General features: G+C 40.2%; 1 protein-coding gene across 1 annotated transcript in view; it reads left to right on the top strand.

Moving 5' to 3' along the window:
• The window catches only part of lama2 (laminin, alpha 2), a 196,063-nt gene that overhangs the window by 97,450 nt on the left and 78,150 nt on the right, over positions 1-20,463 (top strand). Inside the window, exons 16-20 of the mRNA XM_046061408.1 lie at positions 2,262-2,473; positions 3,204-3,315; positions 3,854-3,967; positions 12,018-12,145; positions 15,539-15,625. Coding sequence (XP_045917364.1) covers positions 2,262-2,473; positions 3,204-3,315; positions 3,854-3,967; positions 12,018-12,145; positions 15,539-15,625 — 653 coding nt within the window. The remainder of the gene's footprint in view (positions 1-2,261; positions 2,474-3,203; positions 3,316-3,853; positions 3,968-12,017; positions 12,146-15,538; positions 15,626-20,463) is intronic.

The raw sequence follows: 20,463 nt of genomic DNA on the forward strand, positions 1-20,463 counted from the left end.
AGGAAATTAGAGAAAACCATCATCAGTGTGAATATGTGTGTGTCTGTGTTTAGGGGCGGCAGCATTATTTCTTTTCCCACAAGCCATTGACTTTTGCACCAGTGAAGACCACTAAATGAAGTAGCAAATAAAAGCAGTTAAAACACACACACACTAACAGAAGTGCACACACACACACGCGCACACACACACACACACACACAAGCAGCTACAGCTGGCAGAGAAATGCTGAACTTAGCAATAAAAAATCCAGATAGAGTCTCTCTCCCCTCTCTCTCTATGTCTTTATAATGAGCAAGTTGTGTTATGATGTATGGCACCAATAAGCAAAGCAGCAACACTATTAGTTAACTGTTTATATCTCCTACTGTATATCACTAAACAACATTGTGTGTTTGTGTGTGTAAGTGAACAGTACACACACAAATACTGACAGGCACATAAGCAGGTTTGGTGTGTGTGTTCCTCCACGTTCACAGTGTGCCAGAGCTGCAGAAATGATGTTATCTCCCACACACAACTTTTCACCAATGACGTGTTAAAGACTAGGACCTTTTATTTAGAATAGTTTGAAAATAGATTCAAATACTCTATCTGTAATAAGCTGCAATAACTTGTGGAAGTATCTAATTTTTAAATGCGTATTGGAAAACAATTAAAAGATAAATGAAAAGTTTCATCCCACAGAGATGCAATTTTAGATTAAATATGGACACAAATGCAAAAACTAATTGTATTATGACTTTATGTGGATGTGCCATGAAAATGCAGAAATTAAGGGAAAAAACTGAAGGAAAAAAGCTAAAAAAGAAAGGAGGGAAGGAAGAAGGAAGGAAAGGGAGGAAAGAAGAAATTACCGTAGGAAACAGAGGAAGGAAGGAAGGACAGAATATAAGAAACAGGGTGGAAGGGAACAAGGAAATAAACCAAGAAGTGAAAAAGATGATAAAAAGGTAAGAAATATAACTGAGGGATGGATAGTCACAGACCAATGAGCTTGTGTAATTTAAAGACGTGTCAGCGAGATCGACAGGCAGGAAGGAGATGGGAGGAGAGGAGGACAAGTGTCGGCCTCCTTGTCAACAAAAAGCCACTCCAAATGACGACCATAATGAACCACCTACACGCTGTCAACCGGCTCTCTCACTCTTCACTGTCTCTCTTTCTCTCGTTCTGTTTCTCCTCCACTGTTTACTCTGCATATCTGCACCAAGTTGTGATATAGTTTGTTGTGTGGTTTTGTGAAGCGCACAAAGAAGCTTGCAACTCGGGTGTAACTTTCTGAATAGACAATAATCTCTCTGTTTTTGTTTGTCTGTATGGCTGTTGTTCACTTCCACGTCTTCTCTCAACCCAGCCTACTTTAACAGCCTCCATTATTGCAGTAAAAAAAAAAATGCAAATACCAAGCGCTTCATGATGACAACAACAACAATCATTGTACTGGAAATATGTGCATCTGGAGCTTCTCATCTAGCCTAAAAGAACAGATGTAAACTTGATTTTGATATGTTTCCAAATTCCAGTTTGGTGCTCACTTATGCAAATCAATATATTATGAGTTTAAAAATATGGGCTTGGAGCTGAGAGCCACAGGGGAAGACGTGAAGTATTGAGAGATGCACTTTTGTTTGTTTTGGTCTTTTCATGGGATTTCTTCACAATACGAAGAATATAGGAAAGTGCCAACATTATCCTTTAATTACTGAATTTTGATTTTGAGAAGCAATAAAAGACAGAAAACTAGTTTTTTCAGAGGTGACTTTTTTCTTCTATCTGCCTCTTTTCTGTGTCCCTCTTTCTTCCCATCTTTATCTCTGCATCTCTCTACCCTGGTACTTCTTTCTGGCTCTTTATCTGTCCCTCCATCTACTCCCTTTCAATTTGTTTTTATTTAATGGTTTATTAGCATGGTGAGCTCTCTCTCTCCCTCCATCAGTAGTTGTCACTCTGTGTTAGCCGCTACATGCCATTGATCTGTTCTCAACAAGAGATAGTCAGATACAAGGGCTAGGCTCAATTCACTTTGCATTCTGTCCATTCAAAATGTCAATAGAAACTGCAGCACATTACCTAATGACACATAATTCACTCTTACTCATTTTTTCCAAATCACTTGAGTGTAATAGTCCTTTCCGATCGAGGTGTCATACTGTATTTATGTTAGAATATCCAATTTCTAGATTTTTAGAATCAAAAGTGATCTGCAGCAAAATAAATTAAAGCAAATTAAAAATGTTTCTTTCTACTTTCCCTCCCAGGGAAGTGGGATCAAGATTATTGACAGAAGGTTTGGCCAGCCAGTGTACCCGTCCTCGCCGAGCACCAATCACATTGTTCTCCTTCCTGAGAACTTCCTGGTTTCAGAGAGCAATCGGCCGATTAGTCGGAGGGATTTCTTGTCTGTGTTAGCCAATGTGACTAGAGTGATGGTCCGGGCCTCTTATAGCACAGAACCCAGTTCTGTGTACAGGTAGAAACAAACACTCACACACACACACACACACACACACACACACACACACACTCAGTTGAGCATTATGTGATGATAACATACAGCAAGTCAAGTCTCCTGGATATAGTCATAATTAATATTTTAGTTGGTGCTTAGTATTATTTTTTTAACATTTAAAATTCCAAATATCATCCATTCAGTGTAATAAGATGTGTTATATATGCATTTAGTTTGAGTACATATTGAATGCCCTATAACTGATCAGTACTCTACAAACCTCTAGCGCGACTATTAATTGATGCAAGTGTAGATATTGTCCCATGACAAGTATGTAATTACTACTCTAACAACCGCTAGAGTGCCTTGGTGAAAAGTTGTACTTAGAATAACCACATTTTCATAGTGGTAGTGTTACTTTGTACAGGCAATACATTATGCTCCCAAGTTTAAAATATCCTATTGTATAGTTGCAAATTTAAACTCTTAGATTTATTAAACAAAACAACTTATCCAGCCTTAAGACTCTCAGGCAGCCTTTGGATAACCCCACTTTAACCTTCTATAAACCAAACATAAAGGGGGATTGGAGGTAAATTCTGCCTGAGAAAATGAACTCTAAACCCGGTGTGAAGTGAAGGTTTTAAAAATAGACACACCACCAATGTTCCACATGTTGATGTTGTTGATATTTGGATGTGCGTGCGTGTGTGTTTGTGTGTGTGTGTGTATGTCTGGTGTATGCATGTAGACTCCATTCATTCTCAATGCAGGTAGCTAATCCCTCTGCCAGAGGAGAGAGGGTAGCATCAGCTGTAGAAATCTGCTCTTGTCCTCCTGGATATGCTGGAACTTCCTGTGAGGTAAACACACTCAAACACACACCTACTGCAATTTTAAAACAGCCTTGGCAAAAAGTACATAAGTAAAAATAACATACATATACTTATGTACATTTTCCCAAGACTCCTAGCCATTTATTTTAAGTCATGTTGAATGTAAAATGTCCGTGTACACATCATTTTGATCCCTAAATCTTGGTTTTATTGTATTTTTCTCTTAGCATACCTGCTTCTTAAACGCTTACTTTTAGTATTACATGATCAATTAAAGATCATCCCAGTTTTCTTTTAAAGCCTCTTTAGCAAAACTAAAACAACAATGTCAAGTCAGTGTTTAGTTTTAGAAGGTGGCAAACTCACATACACTCGTACGCAATTCAACAGACTTAATCACACACAGAAACATACACTGTAATGCAGAGAGACAAGCACACACACTCAAGGTGCTAATTAGTGGACCAAAGGATAAATATTTAAAGCTTAAAGACAGACAACTCTATTTGTCTTCTTGTCTTTCTAACTGTGTATGTGTGTGTGTGTGTCTGTCTGTGTGTTTCAGACATGTATTCCTGGTTTTCGGAGGGTTAAGGGGAATCTCTACAATGGTGTGTGTGAAGCTTGTCGTTGCCACGGACATGCTACACAATGCCATGAGATCACAGGACACTGCCTGGTAAGATGACCAATAAGTTGATTAAGACACTCATCTGTCTGTCTGATCATTTAGTTTAATTCAGCGCTCAAAATCACACAGAGGTGATGAAGGGTTTTTCCCCCCAGGGAAAGAGGTACCAGACATCACATGTTGAGAGCAGCAAATTTAAAGGCGTCCCATTTCATATTTAGATAATGTCAAAAGACAATACTAAAATAATTATTATAAAAAATTGCAATATTTCATGTCACAGTGTTATAATTTTAGACATAATATTGCTTGTATTGTGCTTGTACTCAATACATTATTCACTTTATTTCTCTTTTAACTCATCAATCAGTCACCCCATTTATCATGATTAAGGTATAATGGTAAATAACCTGTCCGTCACGAGTAAAGGAGCTGACATTTTTATTTATGTATTAACTAGCCCATGTTTACAGCATTGATTTTTTATTATTTATGAAACATTGAGAGGTTAAATCAATTGGCTGGGAGCCCTCTGTTGCTCACATGTATTGGTCAATTCAGAGCTGAGAGTTCATCCCATAAACTGTGATATCACTAATAGGCTACTGAAATCTGGAACAGCCTGATACGCAAGTGCTGCACACAATATCCTGAGGGAGCTTAGAATGGGTAGTTACACCATTTTGATATTTTATGACACAAAATCAAAAATCCGAGCAGAATAAATGAGGAAAAAAACACACATTGGTTTTGTATGCAAGAGTTATATTAGGAGTCACTTTTTAATGCAGTGTTCTTGGAACCACCATCTAGTGGCCATCAGAGGAACTGCAGGTTAACGCACTTTCTCTCTGGCTTCACACACAGACACACACACCCCCTCTCTCTCTGTCACACGCACACACGCACACACACACTTACACACATCAACCTGCTCATGTGCATCTCCACACGCACACACCGTCTCTCCCCAGTCTACACATTGCCTCAGGCTTAACCTGTCAGTTAGCATCAAACTAAAATACACACATACACACACACACACACAACACACACACACACAAACAACACACACACACACACACACACACAAACAACACACACACACACACACACACACGAGAGCTGTGGGTTTTGTATTACCAATGTTATTTTTCATTATAGATGAGGAGGATGCTGGGCTATGTCAGAGGGAGGAACACACACACACACACTCGCTGAGCCATAAAAGACAGACAGACGGGCAGGCTTCATTGCTCTCTCTCTTTTTCACACACACACACACACACACACACACACACAGCGAATACATATTCACACACCCCTTCCCCAAGGACTGTGTTCTCTGGCTGTAGTTGAGTGACTGAATGGTGCCATTGTCCTATAGGTTAAGGGTGTGTTTCAGGAGTGAAGAGATATTTGATCTGAGAAGGAAATGATTTGGAACATAACTGACATACAAGCACAGTACCATCATGATACTGCAACTATTATTGGAGCTGGACACTCACCGGCCACTTTATTAGGTACACCTGTTCAATTGCTAATCAGCCAATCACATGGCACTAGACGAGGTCAAGACAACTTGCTGAAGTTCAAACCGAACATCAGAATGGGGAAGAAAGGGGATTTAAGTGACTTTGAACATGGCATGGTTGTTTGTGCCAGACGGGCTGGTCTGAGTATTTCAGAAACTGCTGATCTACTGGGATTTTCATTCACAACCATCTCTAGGGTTTACAGAGAATGGTCCGAAAAAGAGAAAATATCCAGTGCGCGGCAGTTGTGTGGACGAAAATGCCTTGTTGATGTCAGAGGTCAGAGGAGAATGGGCATCCCTGTTTGAAATAACAGAAAGGCAACTGTAACTCAAATAACCACTCGTTACAACCAAGGTATGCAGAATACCATCTCTGAACATGCAAACCTTGAAGCAGATGGGCTACAGCAGGAGAAGACCACACCGGTCCTGTGAGCTACAGGCATGCAAATTCCTGACCGTTTGGTGAAATTTGCCGTTTTGAGATCAAAATGGGTCACCTGCATGATTTGCGCAGATCCGATGAGATTTTCGTCGTCACACACCAGTTGGTAACTTTAACAACTTCTTGACACAGTTTTGTTTTGGCCAAGTTTTCCATTCTCTTATATGTTTAGATTTTTAATTGTCACCTGCCACCTGAATTTTGTTTCCCTTTTACATAAATAAAAGCATTTCCACCATAAATTATTGCAGGAAGGAAAATTGGTGCAGAAAGTTTCACCAGAATGCAGGAAATTAAATGTTTAATTCTCATAAATCTCTGGGGGAGAACCCCCAGACCCCCAAACTCATATATTTCAACATTAATAGTTTTCTATGAGGTAATGCTAAAATATCGTGTATCATCTCTCGTGAGCTCAGTATATCGTCACACCCCTTATCTCAGCCCTTATTTCCCCACTGCTTTTCAACACAAAGTGACACACCTGCGTGTCGGGATCTTTCTCTTGTTGCTGTAGACAATTGCAAGTTATCTATACAAACATGTAAGCTTATACAGACATGCCTGCAGCATGAAAATTGGGGCTAGAATTCACGTAGGCTCACCAAATATGGACAATAGAAGATTGGAAAAACATTACCTGGTCTGATGAGTCTCGATTTCAGCTGCGATATTCAGATGGTACGGTCAGAATTTGGCATAAAAAACATGAAAGCATGGATCCATCCTACCTTGTATCAACGGTTCATGCTAGTGGCGGTGGTGTAATGGTGTGGGGAATATTTTCTTTCACACTTTGGGCCCCTTAGTACCAATTGCATTAGAATCATTTAAACACGACAGTCTACCTGAGTATTGACTGACCAATGTATATCCCTGTATGACCACAGTGTACCCATCTTCTGATGGCTACTTCCAGCTGGATAATGCATAATGTCAGAGATCATTGCTGAATACATGATTCAACATTTCCCTCTCTCACACACACGCCAATGCACAAACACACACACACACACACAGCAGTCCACTACTTGCCCCAGATTTCTGTGATATTGCAACAGGGAGCAAAGACTATTGCTCAAGGAGAGACCACAATTCCTCCCTTTATGGTAATATTAAAGTGTTATTATTTTACACACTGCTTGTCGCCAGCATACAGTAGCAAGCATATTTTCATTTGTAGCCTTGTACTAATTGGAGGATGCATCAAAAAGCCAACAATACTAAACAAATAAGCTACTATACAATATACAAAATACAATAGGCTACAATTCATTTTCACGGGTTGCGGCCTCAACCTGTTCGGTCAAAACTGTGCACACGATAGTGGCTGATGTTGGAGAAGTGCAGCCAACTTGTTTCATTCACTTGTTTATATTGTTTAATGTAAATAATAGTAGGTACTAATTACAATGAAAAATACATTATTTGTGATTCAAAATAATGGTTGTTTATAAATGAATTAGAGATTTTACTGCTGCCATGGGAGCTCAGACCTCCTTATGGGAGCTGAGCTCCCACGTAATTCAAACCCTGATCTCTGGTCTCTTATGGCAAACACGCCGGCTTGCTACGCCTCTTCCTGTCTCTCTCTCCATGTATGTGTCTATGCTGCTTTTGTCCATCAGCTGTATGTTTCATAAAGTCGTTTCATTAAGTGTTTGTTTTTGTTTGGTTTTTTTTGTTTTTTTTTAAAACCTGTCCTGCCCAGCAGCCTGGTATAGAGTATAATGACCTGGATACCATATTGTGCCAGACAGATTTTACTTTAACAAGAGAGTATTAAAATTGGATTAATAGTATAGTAGTATAGTAGTAGTAGTAGTAGTAGTATAATAGAATTAAAACTCCTTTGTCTGTTTTATTATTTATTTAATTATGTATTGATTTGTCACCGGGCCGGACAGGGGGACAGACACGGGGATGGGGGGGCACAAACAGACAGCACAGAGAAAGGACAACACCTGTAAGAGAAGGGGGAAAGGGGGATGGAAGGTGGGGACAACAGGGAAAAGCAGTGGGAAACACCAATTGCAGAAAGCAACGAAACCTGCAATAGAACAGAGAGGGGGGCTTGGGGAGGAGAAAAACACAACAAACAAGAACAAACAATAAAAATAATAATAATAGTAAAAGACAACCAGCCGAACAGCAGCAATGAACAGCTGACATAGTAAGACAACTAAGAGAAAAATGAAAACAAGAAACAGTCACACACACTAAATAAACAACACAGCACAGCCACGAGAGCTGGAATAATAATTAATTTAAATAAGTAACTGAAAGAAAAGCATCAGGAATAATTCTACCAGGGACAACCTAAATTTGTTTGTGTCTATGTGTGAGACTGATTGTGTCTGTGTGCGTGTGTGTACATGTGTGTGCGCATAAGCCTGTTAAAGAATGTAGTTGTTAGTGAGAGTGGGACGCCACGACTGTGCCACACCTACCCCAGCAACAGGCAGGCAAGAACCCCAGTAGCCAATAGGGGTGGGAGAAAGAAAAAAAATAAATAAATAAAAAAAAAACAAAGACTCCCAGATGCACCGCGATGCAAACGCGGAAGACCCCGACGCAAATGCCAGTTGACAACGTAATACCGACGGAATGCAAAAAGCGTAACCCGCGGAAGAGCAGCGCCCGGACCGACCGCGGTGCGCACACAACATAGACCAGTGCTCCCCCCGCCACCCAGCACCCCACCGCCGCGCAGCGAACAACCAAAATGCCCAAATGCCACGCAATCATCAACACCAATGCACAAGTGACGAGCCCAACACGCACACTGCGCAAGCACGGTGACACTCAATGCCCAGCAGCCCCCCGCAAATCCCGCGTGCGAGGTCGGGCAAACGAGAGAGAGCAAACGGAACAACACGACAGCGAAAGCCAGCGGAGAGAAACACCAGCAGCAAGTCCCAGCCCGGCAGCAAACGCGCAGCAGAGGTCACCGTGCACCCGCCAATAAAAGTCCGCCGTCCCCCCAACCACCGGAAAAAACTAAGGCCGCCGGCGCCAGCCGACATCCCCCATGCCCAGCACGCCCCCCGGCCGCCGTGCAACACCAGCCAAACCAGCAACGAGGGAAAATCAACTAGCTCAGCTGCATGCCACCAACAACCCACGCACCCGTCAAGGGCCGAGAACTCCAGGCACAAACCCAGAATAAACCGGAGCACAGCCCTGCCCCGCACCCACACTGCACATCCCGAAGCAAAACAGGGACGCAAACAGGTCCCTCCAAGCCAACGAGGAAATGCCTCCCCCGGACTCCAATCACAAACTAAACGCCCAGCAGCCATTCAGAGACCCTGCCCAGGGAAAAAGCACAATGCATCAAGATGCATCAACAATCGCCCCACAATCCCACCGCAGCCCACCAAACCGCAATCGGATCAACCCGCGCAGAGACCCCCACCCCCAGAAGCCAGGGCACCCTGCGACCCCCCAAAGCGCAAAGGACCCCAGACCGCATGTCCCGGCTCTGTGAGCGGGCGGCAGGCTTCTCCCGCCGCCGCTCCTCAACTCCGAAAACTTTCAAGCACATTTTTGTTCCACCATCACTTTTCGTAAAACTGTCAATATTCGAAATCTACACAGTTGATTTCTCACCTCAAAACTTCTCAGAAGTGGATTTAGTGGTGAAATTACATACGAAAACTGTAAAATATAAAACTTTCTGTTGCTTGTATATAAAGGTTGCTGGCCTCTGTCTGGTGTGCGCAATGATGATGCAGTGAATAGTGACAATTCTCTCTGACCAAACCATTTTAGTATCGCCTCAGCTTGCTTGGAACCTTAATGGAGGTGATACGAAAAAAGTACCTGGAAGCAGGTACAGGTACAACTTTTCAAACAAACAAACAAAGGCAAGTCGAGGCAAGTCGAGCTGGTACTATGCAGTGGAAAATAGAGCCTGACCGATATGGGTTTTTGGGGGCCGATGCTGATCCTGATCCTGATCCTGTTTATGAGCCGATATTTAGATTTAGAGAATGATTTGGATAGTAGACAACTTTACTGTATAAACTACACTTAGAACAGGCCGATGTTGAAAACTGGTATGTATGTGGGCTATAAAATTGTTTCCTAAATGGATTATGTTAATAAAATAGAATTAAGTTAATAAAATTACAGTCTCATAAAGTGAACATGTAAATCAATAAATATTTGTTGCTGGAATGTGCAACTTTTTCAGCTGTCTGTAAACACGGAGAGAATAAGCATGTGTATTTCACTTTACACATAATCTGCCATAATTTCAATGTAGCATATTCACATCTGGTTTATCCCTTTACCAGCACTCTTCTGACCAAAGCTACAATGTCAATGTCAATTTTATTTCTATAGCACATTTAAAAACAACAACAGTTGACCACGAGAAACCATTTGTCATCAACTGTCTAAATCATCCCGTCTATGATACAGTGAGCTGCTGCTGAATGCATCTAATACAACATGACTCTCTATAACGAGGACCTGCAACTTTGAGATTTCATTTAACTAACGTTATAACTACAACCTACAGCTACAGCGTTTCACATCTACAACGTCACAAAAAGAGGAGCTACAGGAAGCCGTGTTATTTTCTTGTTCAGCTCACATGTTTATTTACATGTACACTCTGGTTTAATCGTTTCAGACATGCAGACTAACTACAGACAGGCGGCTCGCAGATATATTTAGAATATGTTAGAAACTATAGTTTAATGGCTCATTAATGTTAGCGCTCCTCCACTGATGAACATGGCATTAGCTTTGTGGCTAATTTAGCAACAGGCAGCGTTAGCTGCTATAACGTTACGTGATTTTAGAGAATATTTAGAAGTGATGAACTAGAGACAAATGTGGACCATTCACTATAATAGCCACACAGTTTCAGATTAAATCTAAAGTTACATCTGTCAGCAGCTTTCAACACCCAACTGCCATGACATTAACCTGCTGTGAGCTGGGAGAAAGCCAGGGGAGTGCAGTGAAAAACGGGAGCGTTAGCAAGTCATGAATGTTTTCAGGAGAGGAGAACTGGGTCTGTTTTTATTATAATTAACACCCATGACATGAGTGAAGAATCTGACTCTAGTTTTCTTTTTTAATTGTCATATATCTGCTGTTATAAACGGCCGATACCGATTAAATGCAATTAGCTCATATCGGCCGATAATATCGGTCGGGCTCTAGCGGAAAAGGGTCTTAAGTGGCGTTCATCTCACACATTTTTATCTTATAGTATCCAGAGTGACCAAACAGTTGTGGCGATGCCCCATCTTGGCAATAAAACATTCACAGAAGAAAAAAAATCATTCTAACAATAGACAAATTAATCGATAGGCAAATTTCTTTATAGGTTCTGAGGGACGTTATTGACCAAGTGTTTTGTAGCTGGATGTGCGATGTAGCTGTGAATCCTATGTGCTTGGTTACGATGGTAACGAAATGTGATGCTAATCCTGAACCATATCATTAACCTTGTCCTCCTCGAGATTGTTCCTCCTGCTGTTGTCTGCTTGACAGTGATTTGATTTGACAGCTTTATTTAGTAACAAGTGATCTCTTTGAACAATGTATCAGTGCATTTCTGCTCTTCTTATTGCAGTGCTGTAACCCTTGAGCCTATTAATTTTTACCTTTCCAACATTTAACCTCTAAAATTAAAGTATGACATTAAAGAAGAGCAGGTTTATTGTTAGCTCTTATTTTTTTCAAACTTGCTTACTACACTTAGTATTAACTTCAAAATAACTTAATTTGTGGCATTATTCAGCTTCATAACCAATTTGTACTAAAATTGGATGTTCTACCTGTCTTTGTTAACCATTTTACACACTAGACTAGAGATGAAACAACTTGTGCTGTCTGCAAGACATACACTGAGTTCTTGAGTTCTCTCAGAGAACAGTTTTCAAGATTTTTGAGACACTTTGCGATATATTAAAAAAAGGAAAGATCACCTCACTCCCCATAAGAAAAAAATACACACATTTAATGGTATCGGATTGTTTTTTCTTGTCTAAAGCATTCAAAACAATATTAACACAATGCAGTGTTGAAACCGAAAGCTCGACTTCTTCTCATGACACTGATCTGAACTTTAACCTGTGTGTCTCCTCCAGGACTGCTCCCACCACACCACAGGCTCCCACTGTGACACCTGCGTACCTGGTTACTTTGGCAACGCCACCCGTGGGTCACCTGCGGACTGTCAGCTCTGCACCTGCCCTCTGAATCTTCCTAGCAACAAGTAGGTCGGACTGATAATTTTTGACTTTAATGGAAATCACCACAAATAGAGACTGCATCACTGTGGGTAGGAATGCAATTATAATGAAATGAATAGAAATATTATCGCCACAGGTAGAAGCATAAATATAAGTGGAGAAACATCCTCTCTGTGGGTGGAACTGTCATCACAGTTGGCAGAATCAATGTAAATGTGGTTAGAAAACTTAACAGTAGCTAACTCAAACCTCGTATTAGTCATTAAGGTATCTAAAACCTTTATCATACCATTCCACTCATATGGAAAACTGCTCATGCTGTGCCTACTTACAGCATGTTCTGTATCTGGTAAACATGTACTTTAAAAAAGCAGTGGACAAATATCTGATAGATAGAAAAAAATCACACTTTACCACATATTTTCAAGTTTGTAGAGAAATATATATGCAGTTATTATTATTATTACTATTATTATTATCATTATTATGTATTGATTTATCACTGAATTTAGACTGCACAATCTGCTGTTTGTCATAGAAGTAGCGCAGTTGAGAGGCATGGGAAGGAGCCTTTCACCTGATGGTTCATCTAGGAAGCATGTCATTAAAACAATGTAAATTCTGGTTGATGTTGGCCAGCTATGCAGTCATCTTGCTGTTCTGTTCATTGCGTATCTACGCTGGCCTTGCTGTCACCTCTTGGTAAACTGGCCCCCTTCCGTTGGCATGGAAGACTTGTCTTGGCACTTCCAATAAAGGTTGAAGACAGGAGTTGATGATCTTTTGAAGTCTTTATTAGAAGCAGTTGGGAAACTGTGAAAACAGTATTGGACTGCAAGTGTTTTGATAGAGTTACAAATCAGGAAAAGATGAGATACCGTAAACAAGAGTTAGACAAAACATATTGTAAAAAGTAATTAGCACAATAACAGGGTAACTAGAATCACAACAGTATACTGTCAGATTAGTTACATTGTCCCTCATGGAGGAAGAAACAGTACTATCAGTGAAAGATCAACATTAATTCTCCAGAAGAAATACAGTAATTATTCTTGTAAGCATGCACAAATCCACAAGAGTAATGCATAACAGTTAGCCCAACATTAATTCACTAGTTAATTAGCAACAGATATGGCATTCGACCAGCTACTCAGACAGCAAGTAGAATGCCTATCTTGCTTAGTAGAAAACTTCATCACTTAACAGCTATAATTAAAATTATACCTATAGGTAGAATTACAACAAGGGCATTTGGAGAGCTGATAGAGAGAGTCTGTCAAAAATGTTTTGGTCCCAGATCTGACAAAATGGTGGATGTAAGTGGTATGAAACCGTGCCAGTAGAGGTTGCTACTAGCAGTTGTTATCAGAATATCTTGTTTTTGGAACATATTGTCCTAAGTAGGGACAATATACAAACATTGGTTAAATTGGATATTTAAGTCTGCCATTATAGATCTGCAGTTTCCCCAAATGACCAGAGAGAGATGCTGTGTGTTAGGTGCTCAGATGTCACCAGGGCACACACACACACACACACACACACACACACACACACAGGCAGCAGCAGCTGAGAATCTTCATGAAGTCATGACATGTCATGTCCAAAACTTTCAGAGCTAAAGAAAGATACAACTCTCTCTGTCTCTCTCCTCTCCTCGTCTCTTCGTCCCTCTAACCCCTGCAGCAATAATAGCTTGAAGGTGCCGTGCCTTTCAGCCCCTCAAAATAGCCATCTAGTCCTTTAGGTTCACTGTTGGCAATTGCTCAAATAGCCAGCCAGTCTTTCACTCTGTCACAGTTAGCAGGAATGCCTAAGCTCTTACAAGCATCTGATAAAGTCAAGTCCATATTAGTTTGAGCACAGGAAGCAGGTTGACGATTTACAGCAAATCAGTACAAATCACTTTAATCTCGGAGTGCTGTTCCTCTTTATTTACACACAGTCTTAATTACCTCACCGCCAAGGAGGTTTTTAGTCTTTTTATTTGTCTGTCAATTAGATCTAAATCTACCTGACAGATTTCAGGTGAAATTTAGTGGAGGCTCCTCAGTGAATTATCTATCCATAAAGGCCTCCACTTTGATTTTTGTTTTAAAAAGCTACTTTCATAACTGAATCAAACAATCTTTCCTTAAATTGCTACATAGCATACTTGGATGACCTGAAAAAATATTGATTAAAAAAATTAATAGTCCCAACTATTTTTCTTTTACAGGTAGCCACATTCCTTTAGTTGTAACCAAATTTGAACATGTGCACAACTCTGAGCAACTTGAGTCTGAAAATTGCAAAATGGACTCTCCCAGGATTGAGATGCGTTATCTATTATTATTTCTAAGTTATATGAATAATGTAACTCATTTAGATGATTAATTCTTTATACACATTTGATATTTTTTAGGTTAGGATTGTAGTTAACTTACATATCAGGATAGTACCATGCTTAGTCAATAAAAGTATCTAACAACATTTAATTGTACTTTGTACATATGCTATTTGATCTTTATTCCTCTATTAATGGCACTGCTACAGCACCTTGACTTAAGTAGTGCCCATAGTGAGGACAGCTGGTTTTATAAAACCCCTATTATTTGAACAAATATCATTTATAATTTTATACAATGGTTAAAGTGTTATTTTACAGTGAAAAATCAAAACCAAAAACAAGCCCCTGCACACTGAATTTACTTTACTATATTTATATTCACAAATATAGTAAAGTAATTTCAGTGTGCAGGGGCTTTTATTTGAATTTTGATTGCCAAATCCCGCAACCTACCAGACTGTTGTTGCTGTGCACGGGGGATTTATTGTTTTATTGTTATTTTACAGTGTTTTGATGTTTACATGCACTGGCCAAGCAAGCTTACTTGTGTGTACAGTGAGCCAGCTTGCAGTTAGCGAGCCTGTCAGTCGGCCAGTGAGTCAGTCTGGGTCCTGGAACCTGAGCCAGCAGAACTATCTATAGTTTATGGAAGTGGGAGGGTGACAGAACAAGGGTAAGAGACTATCGCTTTACTCTCTCTCTCTCTTTCTCTCTCTCTCTCTTTCTCTTTCTCTCAGTTCATTTAAGTTACAGTTCATAGGGAGGAAGAGTGTTTTCAAATCAAGAGTGTGTGGAAGAACAGACATGCTGATGTCAGAGAAAGGAAATTAAGTGTGCGGTTGTGTGTGTGTGTGTGTGTGTGTGTGTGTGTGTGTGAGTATTAATGTGAGGATTGGAGAGTGAAAGCAGGGACACAGGTGTGTGTGTGTGTGTATATGGCGAGACAAACAATGGCCTTAACTTGCCTCTGTCCTCTCCTCTTCCTCCTCTTCCTCCTCCCTCTCTCCACACTGGGACAACGCTACCAATTTCATCAACAATTTCAACAAAAACAACAACAACAACGCCGTCATGGCAACTACAATAGCTTCAGCCCCACCTGCCACCTAGGTGAAGAAGGGGAGTTGCTGTGCGACCAGTGTCAGCCTGGATACACAGGACCACGATGTGACAGGTAACATACACACACTGTGAAAAACACAATTATGTGTGAATTGTATGCTGTTTGTTGGATTTATGAGCAGTTCATTATTACTGAATGCAGAGCTGGAAATCACTCAGTTCATCACTGTTAATCAAAACCTAGAAATGCACATCCATCCATCATGTGATTTCAGTTGTGTTTTGAAAGAACAGAACGAACTGCACAATTGGATATGAAGATATGTTGTGATTTCCAAAATTTACTGTTTGAGAAAGTCTGTATTCAGCCATTCCCAAATGACAACGGAAACTTTTGCTCATTAACCGTTTTTTGAAAGCTCAGTGTCTCATTGTCCGTCTGGCTTTCTGTCCACAGCATATTTATTAGATGAGCGACATTCTTGTTCCATTAGCTGTGAGCTTCTTTACCAACCCAGGACTAATGAGAAGTCTCTCTGGATGCTAGTCTTGTTAAAACTTCAGGCTATATTGTCATGTGGTGATGCAGACTGGGTAAACATAGCCTTTTCTCCACCCAGGCACACTGAAATACAACACATTTGGACTGTTTTGTGTGGAACTGAAACTGCCCACAGCTGATATTATGAGTTAATATTCAGTATAGTTAAGTTTTTCTATTTGGAAAAACATAATTAATGTTGTAATTACTGTTCAAAAGTGCTGCAGTCAAGTTAAACCTTGTAGCTCTGTGCAGTCAACTTTTCAGCAACTTCAGACGGAGCCTTGTGAGTCGACTGAACGTTGGATGTGAACTGAATGTTGTTGACACTGTTGTTGAAAAGTATGAGCAGAGGTGTGCAGTGAGGCCGAAGTTCTGTTTGTGATTTACTGCATAAATGAGTAAGTGACCTTTTACTGTTGATCTTGTTCCTGTAGAATGAACAGCGTTTTGCGTCTTTTTTTCCACAGTCTTATGATCTTCATTGAGAGTTTCATTAGAAAGGCTAACTGCAGAACACAAAGAATCCCGCATGCTGTATACTTTATACCAAATGTTTTATTGCTAAATTATAATCCATTAATAAGAACAGCATCTGGATTGCTAGGTTGTTTATCGTTTCTATTTGGTAACAATGCAGTCATAAATGCTGGTAATCCATTAATACATACTTTTCGACTTTATAATAAGCCATAGCCTTAAGTTATAAATCTTGATAAGTAATGAATACAGAGTCTTTATCCCTCATATTTGCAGTAGTAAATCTTAATAAACTGGATTTTGGGCCAAGTGGGTGGCCAAACACTCCGACCAGTCTAATGGATTTTTCACAAGCCAGCAATCCAAAGGTTATCCTCATTAATGGCTTATAACAGACCTATTTACATTTAATAGCCTTTAGTTACAAAGAGTGCCTTATAAGAAAGTGGTATCCAAATATTATAAATAACAAAAAGTTTATATGATTCATAGTTATCATATTGGATGTGGAGGACTATATTAAGCTAGATCTGGTGGGGAGTAGCCTAAATAGAAACAAGTCTTTATGCTCCTGACCCATAATTTAAAATAACGGTATCAGAGGTCTTGGCTGCTCCTTTTTTAGCCTGCTCATTTGCAAGTGGGATATCTCTTCAAAGTGTTCGCTTTAGGGCTGCAGCTAACGATGATTTTAGTATTCGAAGCTTCGATAGATTATTTCAGCGATTCATCGATGCGTCGTTTAAGAAGTACTTTTACTTGGCGCCGCCGCCAGAAATTCATAGCGTGTCATACAGCAAACATCAGACCGACAACCAGACAGCTGCTTTACAAACACAAACATCACCCGAGGTCTCCAAACCACGTTTTGTCAAGAAAACACACACGGGAAATTGGAAATGAGCGATCCTGCACATGAAACAGCTGTTGTTTGTTATTATAAAGATGGCAATTATAAAGACAAAGAATATGGGTGAAGGATGGATTAGCACACGCAGGTAAGCAGGGATTGTCTGAGCTACAGAGAGCTGGAGGGGAGTTAAAAGGTGCAGCTCCCCGACAGCCGATTAACTCATGACTGTGAGGTTACATCTCACGGTCCAAAAAGGAGAACAACAAACGCATGTATGTACATTTTCAGCTGAGGACTGCGGCTTACTTTGGCTGGCCTTCAACTCAACAATCAATCATGATTTCAGCTAAATGCTAAAGATGCTGTTACAGTTACCTTGTCTGTGGTCCGCTGCAGAACACCGGCTGCTTTTTGTTCAGGTGCCGTCGTGCTGTTGCCGAGGCGACATAAGTTTAATTTTATGGTGGACAAACGGTAACATTACAGAGTTGTTGTTTTCTTTAGCTTGAAATAATCCCATACTTTGGACACTTTCTTCTTTGTCCCTCGCTATTTTCTCTCTCTTCTTCCACTTTGCAAACAGCGCCATTATACGTCGTGTTCACAGCATAAGCGCGATGTGCGGCACTAATAAATATCCCTGCGAAACACTGTGCTGTAAAATTACATGGATTAAACGAAGCATCGATGCAAAGAATTTGTGTCGATGCATTTTGTTAATTGATTTTATCGATTTAATCGATGAATCGTTTCAGCCGTTAGTTGGCTTGATTTTCCTGTGGCTGGTACTGAAGGCAACATCGAATCATTATGTAAGCACTGGATGCTATGATGTGATCATCGTTGAGTTTTCTGTTACTGAAATTTTTATTTCTGTAGATTGTGCAGCACTTTTCTGTGGAAAGTGTCAATTGGCCTTGTTGATAGCAAATGTTTTCATGAGCTGGTTACAATTTGAATATCTATTTTGTTAAATCAGTCAGTGTTAGGTGGGCTTCTACATTGACAATTATTATTATAACAACGTCACATAGGTGTTATGTTGCACCTTATCCAGGCCTTGGCTTGGCTGTGTGCTGCCAGTTAAAAGAGAGCTGCTGTTGGATACAGGGCCTCAGCTCGCTGCCATGCATAGTCTACATGCCTCGCCCTGTTGTCCCCTGCAGAATCTCTCTGTCTAGTCTTTTTATAAACCTCATTTGTCACTGGAAAGTAAACTGACTCATTGTCAATCAGTTTTTTTTTACTTTGTCTGTCACAGAGAGGCATCTGCACTGCAATCCTCCCACTTAAAACATTCAAAGTGGACACAAAGTGCTGTACAGAAAAATAAATAAAAGACACCAAGTACATAGCGCACATGACGCATAAAATACGTAAAAAATAAGTAAAAACAATAACAACCATACAATAAAACAAAGGCCAAGGAAAAGAGGTGGGTTTTAAGAATAGACTTAAAAACAGACAGTGAAGATACCTGTCTAATGGGCAGAGGTAGATCGTTCCACAGTTTAGGAGCTGCTACAGCAAAAGCTCGGTCAAAGCTTGCGCTTTGTTTATGGCACACTTAGGAGAAGTTGATCGGCTAACTTGAGAAAACAGGTGGGTCTATAGGGGGTAGCAGCTCAGAGATGTAGGGTGGGTCAAGACCACTTAGGCATATAAAAGCAAATAAAAGTAGAGTGAGGCTAAAATGGGGGAAATGTGCACGTGTTTGCGTGTTCCAGGTAAGAGACGTGCTGCGGTGTTTTTTACCATCTGTGGAGCGTCGAGTTGACTGCTCCACCTCTCTTTCTGAAGTACTTCCATTAGTGAGGTCATGTGTGTGAAAATGTGTTCCAATAATGATTTTGCTAGATTGCGGTGAGTGTGTGCCCAATGTGTTCATGTATATGTTTGTGTGTGAAAATGTGTATCTGCCATTGAGTGCACATAATGCATCTGTGTATGTACATTCTTGTGGTCGTGTGTGTGCTGTTCTAATGCCATACAGTGCATCCAGTCGGTGAGAGAGGACAGCTGGTAATCAAAAAAGGAGAAAGGAAAAAAGACTGTTGGTTGCTGCATTGAGTCAGAGCTCATCGGAGCTGAAATAATGTAAAATAATATTTTATTACTAATGGCAGTATTAAAGAGGTAATCAGCAGTTTATTGTTTCTTGTTCTATTAGTCTAATTGATACCTGCTATGCACTACCTGCCATTACACTTCATTATCTACAGTGCTTTTGTTGTTGTTAGTGGTAATTAATTGTAATGTGCAAATTTGTCTGCATTATGGGCTTTAACAGAATAAGCTACTCTATTCCCTCCATGCTAATAGAGTATCCACTCTCTGCTAAGTGATTCTGCTTTTCAATTTCCTGTCCATAAACAGCCATTTAGAATTTAGCTGAAAGCTGTTCAATGCAGTTGCCTAACAAATAAGTCGGCTAAAACACTTTGAGTTGTAAGCTACCCTATAATGCTGTGTAGGGTTTGACAGTATATCCAGATGTTATTAGTCGAAAGGTATTTACGATTTTACACATTCATTTGGTTTCTGGTGACTCAACACCATCTAGCTGTTAATACTGCATGATGGATATGGGGCACTTAATAGATCCTCTTTCATCTGCAGGGGATAGAGAAGCAGTATTGATGGCAATTATTAGTTTTAATGTTATTACATTTATGTAAGGTTGAGCCTTAGTGATAGGACACCCCTTCAGTAGGGTGAGAAAAAAGAAAGATCCAATGAGTCACACGAAATGAGACCCCTTTTCAAGGCAGGTACATAACGGACAGCATGACTTTTGAAGTTGAGTCATAACAATAAGGAGTAGACCAGAGTCCAGCCAAATGGGATGCCACATGAGCACTGAGGTACATAGTTCCACTCAGGCCTTAAGCTGAGTCAGCAGTTTGATCAGGAATTCTATAAGAACATAAATGTTATTTGTTAATGCTATTGGTACCAGTTGTAGAGCAGATTAGCATTAATGTGAGTGTCTGTGTAGCATTAGTTAAGCATTGCTGGGGAAAGTAGTAGCAGTACCAATGGTTACTGTGATAATAATGGGCTAAAAACAAATGTA

This window comes from Micropterus dolomieu, linkage group LG10 (genome assembly GCF_021292245.1).
Source record: "Micropterus dolomieu isolate WLL.071019.BEF.003 ecotype Adirondacks linkage group LG10, ASM2129224v1, whole genome shotgun sequence".
Taxonomy (NCBI): Eukaryota; Metazoa; Chordata; class Actinopteri; order Centrarchiformes; family Centrarchidae; genus Micropterus; species Micropterus dolomieu.